Source organism: Vanderwaltozyma polyspora, genomic scaffold (assembly GCF_000150035.1).
Source record: "Vanderwaltozyma polyspora DSM 70294 KpolScaffold251 genomic scaffold, whole genome shotgun sequence".
NCBI lineage: Eukaryota > Fungi > Ascomycota > Saccharomycetes > Saccharomycetales > Saccharomycetaceae > Vanderwaltozyma > Vanderwaltozyma polyspora.
Window position 1 is genome coordinate 1 of NW_001834512.1, and position 13,719 is coordinate 13,719.

The 13,719-nt window shown below is 33.0% G+C and overlaps 7 protein-coding genes across 7 annotated transcripts; 6 read left to right on the plus strand and 1 right to left on the minus strand.

Moving 5' to 3' along the window:
* Positions 1-55: 55 nt before the first annotated feature.
* Positions 56-712, minus strand: RSM10 (mitochondrial 37S ribosomal protein uS10m; the record flags this gene model as incomplete). The annotated part of the gene is made up of 1 exon (XM_001642279.1): positions 56-712. One exon carries the CDS (start codon positions 710-712, stop codon positions 56-58), a length of 657 nt encoding a protein of 218 aa, XP_001642329.1.
* A 1,080-nt stretch (positions 713-1,792) lies between these two features.
* On the plus strand, positions 1,793-2,734 carry TRM7 (tRNA methyltransferase TRM7; the record flags this gene model as incomplete). The annotated part of the gene is made up of 1 exon (XM_001642280.1): positions 1,793-2,734. One exon carries the CDS (start codon positions 1,793-1,795, stop codon positions 2,732-2,734), a length of 942 nt encoding a protein of 313 aa, XP_001642330.1.
* A 510-nt stretch (positions 2,735-3,244) lies between these two features.
* ORC2 (origin recognition complex subunit 2) lies at positions 3,245-5,287 on the plus strand (the record flags this gene model as incomplete). The annotated part of the gene is made up of 1 exon (XM_001642281.1): positions 3,245-5,287. One exon carries the CDS (start codon positions 3,245-3,247, stop codon positions 5,285-5,287), a length of 2,043 nt encoding a protein of 680 aa, XP_001642331.1.
* Positions 5,288-5,801: 514 nt separating this feature from the next.
* Positions 5,802-8,318, plus strand: Kpol_251p4 (uncharacterized protein; the record flags this gene model as incomplete). Its single annotated transcript, XM_001642282.1, has 1 exon — positions 5,802-8,318. The coding sequence occupies one exon, from the start codon at positions 5,802-5,804 to the stop codon at positions 8,316-8,318; it is 2,517 nt and encodes an 838-aa protein (XP_001642332.1).
* Positions 8,319-9,051: 733 nt separating this feature from the next.
* Kpol_251p5 (uncharacterized protein) lies at positions 9,052-9,288 on the plus strand (the record flags this gene model as incomplete). The annotated part of the gene is made up of 1 exon (XM_001642283.1): positions 9,052-9,288. One exon carries the CDS (start codon positions 9,052-9,054, stop codon positions 9,286-9,288), a length of 237 nt encoding a protein of 78 aa, XP_001642333.1.
* Positions 9,289-10,246: 958 nt separating this feature from the next.
* On the plus strand, positions 10,247-11,785 carry EHD3 (mitochondrial 37S ribosomal protein mS47; the record flags this gene model as incomplete). Its single annotated transcript, XM_001642284.1, has 1 exon — positions 10,247-11,785. The coding sequence occupies one exon, from the start codon at positions 10,247-10,249 to the stop codon at positions 11,783-11,785; it is 1,539 nt and encodes a 512-aa protein (XP_001642334.1).
* A 494-nt stretch (positions 11,786-12,279) lies between these two features.
* Positions 12,280-13,719, plus strand: UBP14 (ubiquitin-specific protease UBP14; the record flags this gene model as incomplete). The annotated part of the gene is made up of 1 exon (XM_001642285.1): positions 12,280-13,719. A coding segment is annotated over one exon (1,440 nt), but the record flags the coding sequence as incomplete, so codon positions are not given.

A 13,719-nucleotide genomic window follows, 5' to 3' on the forward strand; every position in this document is an offset into this window, starting at 1 on the left:
TCGTTTCATTTATTATCAACGAGTATACTCTTTTTGTTTGGTGTTTCTTCACTATTCATAGATGTCTTTTGAAATCTGAACTGTTTAATAATTCTACCACTTTATCTCCTACCAATTCATCAACATTATCAAATTCAGTTTTTCTCATTTTTTCTAATTCATTTAACTTCTTTGAAGTATCTCCTTTTTCAAAATCTCTACAAATCGGAGCTCTATGGAATACGTTACATTTCATACCTACACCCACTATGGAATGTTTGTTAATATACGCTAGCCATAAATCTAGTACTTCTGGATTAGTATCCCAAACTCTAACTAATCTTTTATGCGTGTGTCTTTCGAAATTTTCCTTCGATTTTGCTTGGGCAAAAGGTGATTTTATAACAGTCCAACGTTCTCTTCTAGTTGGCAATGGCTTTGGACCGGTCAAACGCATACCTAGATAATAACCTGCTCTTAAAATGAAGTTTGCAAAGAAATCCAAATTTTCATTATCATAGGATCTTAATTGTAGATCAGCAACTAAATTACCATATTTTATAGGATTCCTTAAAGGAGCATGGTAGACAGCCTCAACATTCACAGGCAAAATCTTATTAGAAGCCTTTAATATAGGTTTAGATACAGCTGATACAACAGTATCATTTTCTAAGCGAACTGTAGATTGATATCTAACAATTGGTTGGATACCAGCAGCGAACCTCTTGAACATGCCTGTAAGGTGTATATGTGCGTGTATATATTTGATTCTTCGAATTCAACTAACTAGACCTAAGACCCAATGTCAACACTTACTATCCATAGTATAGTTCAATTATATGTTCTGTTTCTTATAGACATCAGTTAGCTTATTTGAAAAATATCCAAATGTCAAATTAAGATTTAAAGGTTTTCTTCATTTACCAATGGTCACATGACCATTACCCGGACAAACACAGACACACATACATACATATAAATAATCTAGTGTAGAATAGCGATTACCTGTATAAATGAGAGTTGGGATTTGGTGTCAGTAATAGAGTATATAGAGTATTATGAATTGACAAGACTTCACAATAATGAAATTTTATCATTTATCTAATTGTAGAAATTAATTATTATTTCCTGGGTGGGCTACTGATCCATCTTTTGGGGAAATTGTTGAAAATACCTGTTCCAACTGATGCGGGTTCGATTGACTAACAGGTTTATTAGAATCAATTGGATATATGTTTGAGAAATATTTAAATCGACATTCTTATTCTTGTTGGGATACTTGGGACCATAACAGAGATAGATAGATAGACAAGAGGCTATTGAGGGAAACATATTGAAGTAAAATGGTTCAAGATATCGTTTGGACAGGATCCAACATAATTGAAAATAAAAGTCAATACAAAGTAGAAAAGTGTTTCGATAATCTAGTAATAGGATGATTTTAAGTAGTATTATCTTATACCAATACCACTCGCTTTTCTTTATTGCCTATTTGTTTGTTTGCTTCAATCAATTGAGTCGCTTATGGTTAGTGTCCTACTTTAAATAGTTGGGCCCCATAGTAATATTTAAATATTGAAAATTTGATATTTAGCGATGATGAGATAGAAAGAAAGAGATGTAAGGAAAGAGCAAATACTAAACTATGATACAGATAATTTAAGAGTCAAGATAGACACGTATTGATTTATAGATTGTCTGATTGTGTTGAACTTGTTGTTTTTGGTTTGGCCTTTTTTTCACTTTACTTTGGGAGAACAAGTAAAATCAGAATTAGTATTTGGCATTGTAGTATTGACTTCATTACAGCAATATGGGTAAAAGTAGTAAAGATAAAAGAGATTTATATTATAGAAAGGCTAAAGAACAAGGGTACCGTGCTAGGTCTGCCTTTAAATTGTTACAGTTGAATGAACAATTCCATTTTTTAGATGATCCAAATTTGAAAAGAGTAGTTGATTTATGTGCTGCTCCGGGTTCCTGGTCACAAGTTCTTTCAAGAAAGCTATTTACAGAAGACCCTGATAAAGAGAATACTAAAGATAAGAAAATTATTGCTGTTGATTTGCAACCTATGTCACCAATCGACAATGTTATTACTTTACAAGCAGATATTACCCATCCAAAGACTTTAGCTAAAATTTTAGAATTATTTGGGAATGAAAAAGCTGATTTTGTCTGTAGTGATGGTGCTCCAGATGTGACTGGTTTACATGACCTAGATGAATATGTTCAGCAACAACTTATCATGAGTGCATTGCAATTAACTACCTGTATCTTAAAGACTGGTGGTACGTTTATTGCTAAGATTTTTAGAGGTAGAGATATCGACTTATTATATTCACAGTTAGGTTTTTTATTTAAAAGAGTCATCTGTGCAAAACCAAGATCATCAAGGGGTACATCGTTAGAAGCTTTCATTGTCTGTATGGATTATTCTCCTCCAAAAAATTGGTTCCCAGAACTAGATGTTAATAAATCAGTAACTGAATTTTTTGAAGGATGTATGGTTACAAAGGATGAATCATCAAACGATATCCTACCTGCATGGGTTGAAGAAGACAGAGTTATAGCAGAATTCATGTCATGTGGTGGGTTAGATAGTTACGATTCTGATGCTACTTATCACATAGATGATGACTTGTCATCAAATATAGCAAAGATTTCATTAGACCCGGTACAGATGCCAACCAATCCACCATATAAGAAAGCATTGGAACTGAAAAGAAGTGGTAAACTTACTCGTGCAATTTAAGACATTCCAACATAGCATCACATTAATTTCATAAATTATATATTTAATTGTATAAAAATCAATAATCGTCAGATAAAAACAAAAAATAATTAAAGTATCAATAATTCAAACAGAATTTAGTAGTTTAAATAATCGAATAGGATTGTAGCATAGTATTGACCTGTTTCGATATTGGTTGGAGAGACGTCTCCGAGATAATTATATCTATTACGCATATACTACTCAATGTCCGGATTAACAACATAATTAAATCGTATAACTCAAAATAAACAACCATGGTTGTATCGGACAATAACGTAATTTATATCATCAATGACGAAACATGCTCATCGATTTTAATTTAAATATATTTCAACGTGAAATAAAATCAACCTGACAGCAATATTAAGATCAGAACTTAAAAGACCAATTAACGTTCAACTTTATAGCTGATTGATCAGATAGATAGGACTGGTGACGAGGTTTTAGTGTTGGTTTAGGCGATCCTTTGTGAATTATTTGGAAGAAAAAATGAAGTCAAGCGATGGAGTAGAGATGCATAATGATATACTGTCTTCACCGTCCAAAGAACTTATGTCTGCTAAGATGAAACATAGATATGAAACGGGAGAATCACCTAGGAAGAGAGGAAGAGGTACCAGAAAAAGTCAATTGGAATCTATTACAAATAATAATTCGAAAGGAAGTAGGAGAAGAAGGACAAGAAATCGTGAAGTGAATGAAATAATTGATGATCAAGAAGTAGATGTTGCTGATAAAGCAGAGATCAATAATCAATTATCTGACAATAAAGCAGAAGATTCTGATTCAACTGGGGATATAGGTGAGGATGCTGGCGAAGAAGAAGATGACGATGATGACGAGAGTGCATACGAATCTGCATCTTCTACAATTTCGAATACCGTACCTAGAAGGGTTTCCGTCAACACTTCTAACCGTAAGAGGAAAGAAGTTGATCCATTTGCGGATGAAGGTAAAGATGAAGTCCCTTCAAGGACAAGGAAACGTACTAAAACTAGGACTCAAAGTACATATGACGAAAGCAATTTCGACATCGATATTGCTTATGATGATGATAATGAGAAGAATGATAAGCATTTACCTAGCAGTCCTTTTGGATCCAGCAATGGAGACGACGGCACAAATAATATATCATTAGGCGTGCACTTAGAAAATGAACCAATGACTCCAACAAAAAATAAAAATAAAACTAATAATAATAATGTTACTTCTAATCATGATTTTACATCTCCTTTGAAAAAAGTCATCATGGACAATTTAAAAGAGTATAAAGATAATAATAAGCAAATATCTTTAAAATTAGACAGGAATTTCAAGCCTACTAGAGCACCTTCAGAATCTAAATATAGAAGACCTAATGCTAGAGGGTTCAATTCATTTTTAGACACTTTTGAAGGCTATTTTGATCAAAAGAAACCCTTTAAACTATTATCAAAATCTAAAAATTCAATGAGTATGGCACCAACTATCACGAGAGAAGAATTTGCAGTTATATCTAACTGTTTCAATAAAAACTTTAAAAAAGAAAGTAGATTTCAATTATTACAAATCCAAGAAAAATTATTTCCTCAATATTGGTTTGAGTTAACACAAGGGTTTTCATTATTATTTTATGGGGTTGGTTCAAAACGTGAATATCTAGAAAAATTTGCCTTTGAATACCTATCACAAGAAATAGCATACGCGACAATGAGAAATAATCCATCTATACAGTTGGAAACCGGTATTCCGTGTATTGTCATCAATGGGTATAACCCTACTTGTAATTATAGAGATATATCGAAGGAGATATCTCAAGCCTTATATACTGAAGAACTGGAGAGAAATGAAACCAAATATTGGGGGAACCATGTATTACTACAAATCCAAAAAATGGTTAGTTTTTATAAAAATCAACCGTCAGATATTAAATTAATTGTTGTAATTCATAATTTAGATGGTCCAGCATTAAGAAAAGAAGCATTCCAAACAATGTTGAGCTATCTGGGTAAAATTAAACAAGTTTCATTAATAGCATCTGTTGATCATATTTATGCGCCAATTTTATGGGATAACGTTAAAGCACAAGATTTTAATTTTGTTTATCACGATGTATCCAACTTTGAGCCAGCCAAAATTGAATCCTCATTCCAAGATGTGATGAAATTAGGTAAAAGTGAAAATAATAACGGTGCAGAAGGCTCAAAATATGTGTTACAATCGTTGACATCCAATGCTAAAAAAATGTATAAACTACTTGTCGAAACACAATTGTTTAATTTAGAACAATCCAATAAAACAACAGATGGGAAAGTTGCACCAAATAAACGTGGTACATTAACTACTGGTGTTGAGTTTAGAACATTTGCTCATCAATGTGCATCGGACTTTATTGCATCTAACGAAATGTCATTGAGAACAATGTTAACAGAATTTGTTGAACATAAAATGGCTACAATTTCTAAAAATTTGACAGGGACAGAATATGTCTGGGTTCCTTACAGTTATTCAGAATTGAAAAAATTATCAGAGGAAGTTTTAAAAGATGTTTAAAAGAATGTTTATAAAAATATGTCATATTATGCTTTTATATCTTTCTTTCCTTCCATAACACTTCGATTCTTCTTTCCCTCTCCCCCTCCACACCTATATTACATATTTATATAGCATCGTCATATCATAATTACGCATTAAAAACCAGAAACACGAACATAATTCAATCAATTCATCAATTAATCAAACATCAAACAAACTCAATGACAATAACGTATCTTATAAGTCTACCCTGATAAGTTCATATAAACTATTTAAGTCCATCTGTCTATTATTGCCATAACTATTAGTTTTCTAAAGGTGCTGCACTGTTAGCGCCTGAGGCCTTTTCCGTTTAAAAGTTTCATACATAATAAATTATTTAGAACAAGTAAGTTTATAATGTAAGATAAGTAAGATATATAAATAGTTGATTAAATTTATTATATAAGTTAGTTTAAAGGTTGTTGAATTAAAAGGATCTTACAAGGGACAGTGTGTTGATATATATTGGAATTATTTTTGATAACTAGCAATGTCACAACAGGGTATGATGTCAAGCCATGGCTCGATCAATCGCCCACCACCTATTGCATCGCCTCCAAAAGTTTTGGATAGCTACGTACCTGGAACGATTGTAATAGTTGGTATCCATAAGGTTGAGGTTGTTAAATATTTAGCTGAAGGTGGGTTTGCTAAGATATATGTTGTCAAGTTTCTGGAGTACTTGAGTACTGTGGATCCAAATGGTAAAGAGGTGTTACAGAATGGAGATCAGTTGTGTTTGAAGAGAGTCTTGGTTCAAGATGATAATGGATTGAATGAGATGAGAAATGAAGTAGAAGTAATGAGAAAGTTGAAAGGTGCTCCATGTGTGGTTCAATATTACGATTCTAATGCGTCTCGTAGAATAGACGGTGCACCAGGATACGAAGTCTTGTTATTAATGGAGCTTTGTTCAAATAATTCATTACTGGATTATATGAATCAGAGATTGGCTACGAAATTAAGTGAAGATGAAATTTTGAAGATTATGTTTGATGTAACTTTGGCAGTCGCTCAAATGCATTATTTGCCTTCCCCGTTAATTCATAGAGATATTAAGATTGAAAATGTTCTAGTTGATTCAAAGAATAATTTTAAACTATGTGATTTTGGCTCAACATCTACGTGTCTGCCGATTGTATCAAGTCATCAGGATATTGCCATATTGACACAAAACATCTATGTACACACAACACCTCAATATAGGTCACCTGAAATGATTGATTTATACAGGTGTTTACCTGTAAATGAAAAATCAGACATTTGGGCATTAGGTGTATTTCTTTACAAATTGATGTTTTATACAACTCCCTTTGAAAGAACTGGACAATTTGCAATTTTGCATTCAAAATACGAATTCCCATTGAATAATTATTCCTCAAAGTTGATCAACCTTATTATTGTCATGCTAGCCGAAAATCCAAATTTAAGACCTAATATCTATCAGGTTTTGAATCAAATTTGTTATATCTCGGGAATAAAAAACCCTATGGATGATGCATATGGATTGGGTGCGTATAGCTTTGAAAAATATACCGAATATCAATCGAAACTACAGAATTATCAAAATCAAATGTATCAAATTCAAGTTCGCAAAATTAAAAATCATGGGTTGTTGAATCCTGGTGACGATATGCTACTAGATGATTTGTTTATTAATTCATTCGAAGTTGCATCCAAAGTTCCAGTTAGCATTGGTGAACATAGAACTCAACCAATGATTCCCTTTCCTGGTCAAGAAAACACTCAGAACATGGAACAAAATGCAATAAATGGAGGTCAAATGTCTGAAAATAATGGTACAAATGTAGCACCGGAAACTTCTGGCAAAGCCAGTGAAAATCCTACTGTAACAGATGATAAGGTTTCACCTCCAATAGAGAATGAGACCAAGCCTTCAGATTCAAATGAAATTGAGAATTCGGCATCTTTAAATGAAGAAAGTTCGGAAGTTGTAGTTGATGCTCAAAGTTATAATATTTCAAGTAGTCGTCAATCGAGTTTTGTTAATATTAATAATTACACAAATAATAGCTCAATCTCATCGACAATGCAACATTCTAATTTGAATAATATCCCTGCGAGATCGACGGTTGAAATAAAATCATCGGATGAGCTATCAACTAGTTCTACAGCGAAGAGAGAACATTTATCAAGTAATCCATTCCCTCGTTTGAATACGGATGTCAACGTTGCATCAAGTACAAATGTGAACCCGAGTAATATGTCTATTGATTCGAGAATCCCATCTCAAACTTTAGGTCAATCACCGCCCCCATCGCTACCACAAAGCAATCCTATTCCAATCATTCAACAAGGATATCAAGGTATGTTTCCTTCAAGTCCAACTAATGGTCAACCGTTAAAACATGTGATATCTAGCGATTCAATTGCATCTACAATGTCAAGTACAATCTTCCAAACTCCACAGGGTCCAATTGTAGCCCCAAATATGGTTGAGATGTCTGTGAAAACACAATTACAGAGTTCGATTAACAATTCGGCTAAAACAACACCGACAGAAGACACTACAACAGCATCTGGTATCCAGCCTCCACCACCTGCATTTACTGCTGTCTCTCAGAATATAATTGAATCCGGGTCGGAAAAGAACATGGATCTGAATTTGAACGAAAAGGTTGAAGAGATCAAGGTAAACGATGATTCTGCGCCATTAATCGATCTTACACCAGCAACCAGTGGGGTAGAAATGCAAGGCGGATTATTAGGAGACAATATTGGGACTGATCTTATAAGCGACGGACAAGGTATAACTCATAATAATATCGAAACAAATGACAACGATAACGATGCTGAAATCGTTAATGAAAGCATTGAAATTGACTTTGATCAAATTCGATTAGATGATCAATCAAGTCACAATACAGCTACCTTACAACTACAAGATCAAATAGATAGAGTAAATTCAGGGACTCCATCTTCATCAACCACGCATTTAGGAACACCCGCAGATAACAATGTTAATACACAAATGTCAGTTCCTTGATATCCGATGTTAGATTATACCGTATCTCACCTCATTTCATTTCATCATAGTCATCATATATAAATATATACTTTTACGTAAATTTGTAATTCCCCTCTACAATTTTTAAACCTATATACATACACTTATTTCTATAAATACAATACAATTCAATATATTACAGAACAAAATTGAGATAATCTACTAATCAGACAGTTCAACTTTCAAAAGTAACCATCATCTCTTGTATCAACCGATAGAATACATTTAGTTTTATCGACGCAGACACATCGATAAAATTCCTTGTTAGCAGGTGATTAAAATTGGGGGGAAGAAGGGGGGTTGAAGAGAAAGGAAGAGTAATGTCAAACCAGGCAAGGATACAGAGACAATCAGGGTGTTTAAATATTCTACTAGTCAGGTCATGGTTCTTGTCCATGACAACAACAACGGTACCCAATCCATATATACATATCTGTATTACTGTCTGTATTGTTGGAATAGAGACATATTTCCTCATTTTTTAAGGTCAAACAAGAAGGGAAGGGAAAAAAAAACTATTTAAAGAGAAGAGAGGAAAGAGGAAAAAAAAAAGAGTATGTACAGGTTATTAATTTGTAGTTTTATATTTATAAATATCTATACAAGGTAGAGGTTATCCATTTGGTTAACATTGATCGTGTTTGTTTGTTGACGAAGTTCAGTGTGAACGATATTGGAATACTTGGAGTGATTCAGAATAGTTTGGACAAAGATGGTACATTCATCCTTTAATTATGTAGAGACGATTAAAGAACGTAAAGAGAAGCAAGGTGAGACTGAGACGTTGAAAGAGAAGGCTGAAGATATGGCAGAGAATGTGTATTGGGCATATTATGTTCATTTGCCATTCTATGTGATGACTGAAGGAGATTCGTTCTGGCTGCATGTGTTCTTTTTGTTGATATTTAGTATGGGTTTGTTTGGTGTGTTGAAGTGGTTCTTGTTATGATTTTACAGAGGCTTTTGAACAGGAGCAAGAGCATGAGCAAGAGCATGAGCAAGAGCATGAGCAAGAGCATGAGTAACAATAAGAATAGTGGTAACAGAACCAGATTCACAAATAATAACTTTTCATAACGGCATTGGGCAAGAATGAGCCCAACTACGGGGATAATTTAAAAATTAACAGGGTCTTTACAAACATGTATATTCCGGAATAGATTGCATAAACTGTACTATTTTATAATCCTATATCTTCAACGTACGTACATACATTTTATAACAGTTAAATACTGATAATACTAATACTAATACTAATAACGACATTTAGTCGTTTCTTCATACCAGTCTGACTGCTTAGATCTTTGTTTTACTACAACCTTTGGTCATGTGACCATCTCGATAACCACATGACCAGAATCTAAAAAATTCCCCAAAACTTAGTTACCCTATCATCACGTGACACACCAATTATTGGGTTTTCCCTCAAAATTTTGAAAAATTTGAAGTTCAAAATTGGCAGAATCTTACATAGAATGATCTAAATACATTTGATATTTAACAAGATATATAAGGGCAGGAACATATATATACATCCAAATAGTGATCCAGTCCATAATCTCAAGAGGTTACTATTATTATAGCTTAGAATTGAGTCTCTATTAATCATCAATTTCTTTTAGTTTTAATTTTTTTTTGCTATTTGGAAAATATTGGACTACATCCTAATTTAGTTCATTTCTTTTTTGAGAATTGCATTATCTGTGAGCAAGTGAATCGTTTGATAAGATCGCATTTTCTTTACTCTAAGGTTTCCTAGTTAAGTCATATCAATAGTTTTCTCATTTGAACCTGCATATTAATCAGGAGCCGAGTGGAGTTAGTGAATGACCTGGACTTAAATTTTGAATTTTGAATCATATATAAAGAGCACTGGTTAAATAGATAGAAGTTGAAGTTAGGGAAAGATGATTAGAAATGGAATAAAACAACGTAATTTGCATGTTACTAAATTTTTGAAAAATAGTACTACAACTACAGCAAGAAATATAATGTCGGGCGGAAATTTTGATACTTCTTCTGTTCAATTCACAGTCCAAGATACGGCAAGAATAGTTACCTTAAACAGACCCCAAAAGTTAAATGCCTTGGATACTGAAATGTGTGATTCTATCTACAACACTTTAAATGAATATTCAAAGAGTAAAGCTACAAATTTGGTTCTAGTGAAATCTTCAAATCAGCCAAGATCTTTATGTGCTGGGGGTGATGTTGCTAAATGTGCATTGAATAATTTAATTGGTAAAAAAAAATATTCTTATGATTTTTTTAAAAGTGAATATTCAATGAATTTTCAAATGGCTACTTATCCTAAACCAATAGTTGTTTATATGGATGGTATCACTATGGGTGGTGGTGTAGGTTTATCCATTCATTCTCCATTCCGTATTGCTACAGAAAATACAAAATGGGCAATGCCTGAAATGGATATTGGTTTCTTCCCTGATGTGGGCACTACTTTTGCATTACCAAGAATTATCAATATTGCGAATAATAAATCTCAAATGGCAGCATATTTGTGTTTAACTGGCGATGTTGTTACCGGCGCAGACGCTTTCGTACTGGGTCTGGCATCTCACTATATTCCTCATGATAACTTAGAAGGGTTACAGAACAGGTTGTCTGAACTACATCCATTCGCTGGTGGTAGTAGCAACAATGGGAAATATTTCGATATGGTCGATGAAGCAATTCAAGAGTTTTCCACATCTTTACCAGATTCTTATAAATTTGGTTTTACCGATTGTCAATTGGATGTCATTGAAAGAGCATTCAATATTGATGCTAATGAATCTGTTACTTCAATTCTGAACTCTCTAGATAGCTTCGCCGATGCTAGTGAAGAACATGCAATGTTTGCTAAGCAAGTTAAAGATAAATTATTGCAAAAATCTATGACATCTCTACAAGTTGCCTTGAAATTATTGCAAGAAAATTCAAAGGACAGTATAGAATCTGCTATGAAGAGGGACTTATATACAGCTGCTAATTTCTGTAACGATACAGAAGTTGTTGAATTTTCGCAAGCTGTCAAACACAAATTAGTGGATAAACAAAAGACTCCATACAACTGGAAAAAAAGGGAAGAATTATCTGCACCTAAAGTTTTGTCATTGCTTTCCCCAAAACCTTCTATTCTTATTGCGCTAAATAAGAATCATGATAGTGTAACTTGGAAAGAATATCCGTATCATCGTAAATATCAATTGCCAAGAGAAGAAGACATCACGAATTACATCACAGAACTTAATACCGCAAATGGTGGTGTTGGAAATATAACGAAAAATGAAGTTATCGAATATTTCACAACTATCAATGAATCTACCAAAGGTAAGATTGGGGTTGCTGAAATTTGTAAACTAATCATTGCCAGGAACTATACGTTCAATAAAGCAGGAGGCTTACAATCAAACATTGCCGAATCGGTATCTGATCAATTATTATAATAGATTTATTTAAGTATGGGAAGGCATCAAATCTAGTGTTTTTTTGTTCTTTTGTTTGGTTCTTGGTTTAGATTAAAAAAAAAATCAAAGAGGAAAGGGAGAATTGTATTTAAACATTCGTCAAAGTTCCCTAATATATCTATGATTTATATCTTGTTTTAAACAATTTTTATATTCACTGTAAATAGAATATTAAGCACATATGTAATGAAATTTATTACTATATTTAATTATCGATAGTCTGTCAAATGGCTGTGATGGTCAGTCTTCCCTACAGCTCAACTGTCGGTTTCATTTTTTAAGGACGATTTTTCAAATTAAAAAAAAATTATAAGGTACATTAGAAATATTGGAACTTTTCAATAGCAAAAGAGAATGGCATATATCAAGATTAACATTCTGTGTGTATATTAAAGAGGTAAGGTCGAGGGTACATTAATTGTGGCAATTCTTTAAATATTGGTTATCCTTAGTGAATTGGAAAAAGCTCAATTATGGGGGATCAGATTTTAAGTGGACTTGGTGTCCCTAGTGTTATTGCAAAAGATGAATGTATCTATTGTTTTGAGAATTGTCTAAATGATATTCATTCGGATATCATAACCGAGGAAATGCACTCTTTGGATTTATGTCTATCCTGCTTCCAAACTATCTGTGAAAGACATGTTTCTATTCACAACAGGGCAACACATCTTTCATCAGATGTTGATCATGCTAGTTACTTGCAAATAGCTAAGGTAACAAAGTTAAGTGAAGAATTGGAGGAAAAGGATACTAGTAAGAAGTTGAAACTGCAAGTAATTGAAAGATCTGATGATGAGAAGTATGAAACTATTTGGGTTTTAAAACAATTTAATGGTGAAACCCAAAATTTTACAACAGTCACAACGAGTAACGAAGAACAATTATCAATCGAATCTAAGGAAGTGATTGAAAAGATTTTAAGAGCTAAATCGCAGAACTTAGTTGATGAAACTAAAACTTGGGAACTAGAGATAAAATCCTGTCAACATACACAGAATTTCAAAAATTTAAAAGATTTAAAGAATAGTCAACTGGATAAATGTTCATCTTGTAATTTGACAAGTAACTTATGGTTATGTTTGAATTGTGGAAATATTGGATGTGGTAGACAGCAAGTTGGAATTGATGGTAACTCTCATGCATTAAGCCATTTTCAAGCTAATCCAGAACATGCTTTAGCAGTTAAATTAGGATCACTTTCAAATGAATCATATGATATGTATTGTTATTCGTGTGATGATGAGGTCAAATTTGAAAATAAGGAACAATTCGAAAAGATCTTGTTGCAATTTGGTATAAACCTAGGTAATAAACTTGCAAGTGAAAAAACATTAGTTGAGCTTCAAGTTGAACAAAATTTAAATTGGGATTTCAAAATGACTGATTCTAAAGGAAATGATTTGATTAAGTTAGATGCAAATGATCAAAACGGATGCGGTCTAATTAATTTAGGTAATTCATGCTATATGAATTCTGTTCTTCAATTATTATTTAATGCTGGGGTACCAGATTGGTCATTAGAACAGATTGGAACAGAATTTCCATTAGATGTAGTATATCCTTCTAACAATATATTATGTCAATTGATTAAATTAAGAAACGCGATGAAAATTGAACCGGAAAGGTATCCAAATGGTATTAAACCAACTTCTTTTAAAAGATGTATTGCACAGGCACATGAAGAATTTAGCAGTTCTAGACAGCAGGATTCCATGGAATTTTTCACATTTTTGATTGAACAATTAGACAAAAAAGTCTTGAATAAATTTGTAGGAACCATTCCTACTGATTTATTAAGATTCACTATGGAACAAAAACTACAATGTACAAGTTGTCATGGGGTTAAATACACGGAACAAACGCATGGATGTATTCAACTTCCTTTATTAAAAAATGATGATTCTCAGGAG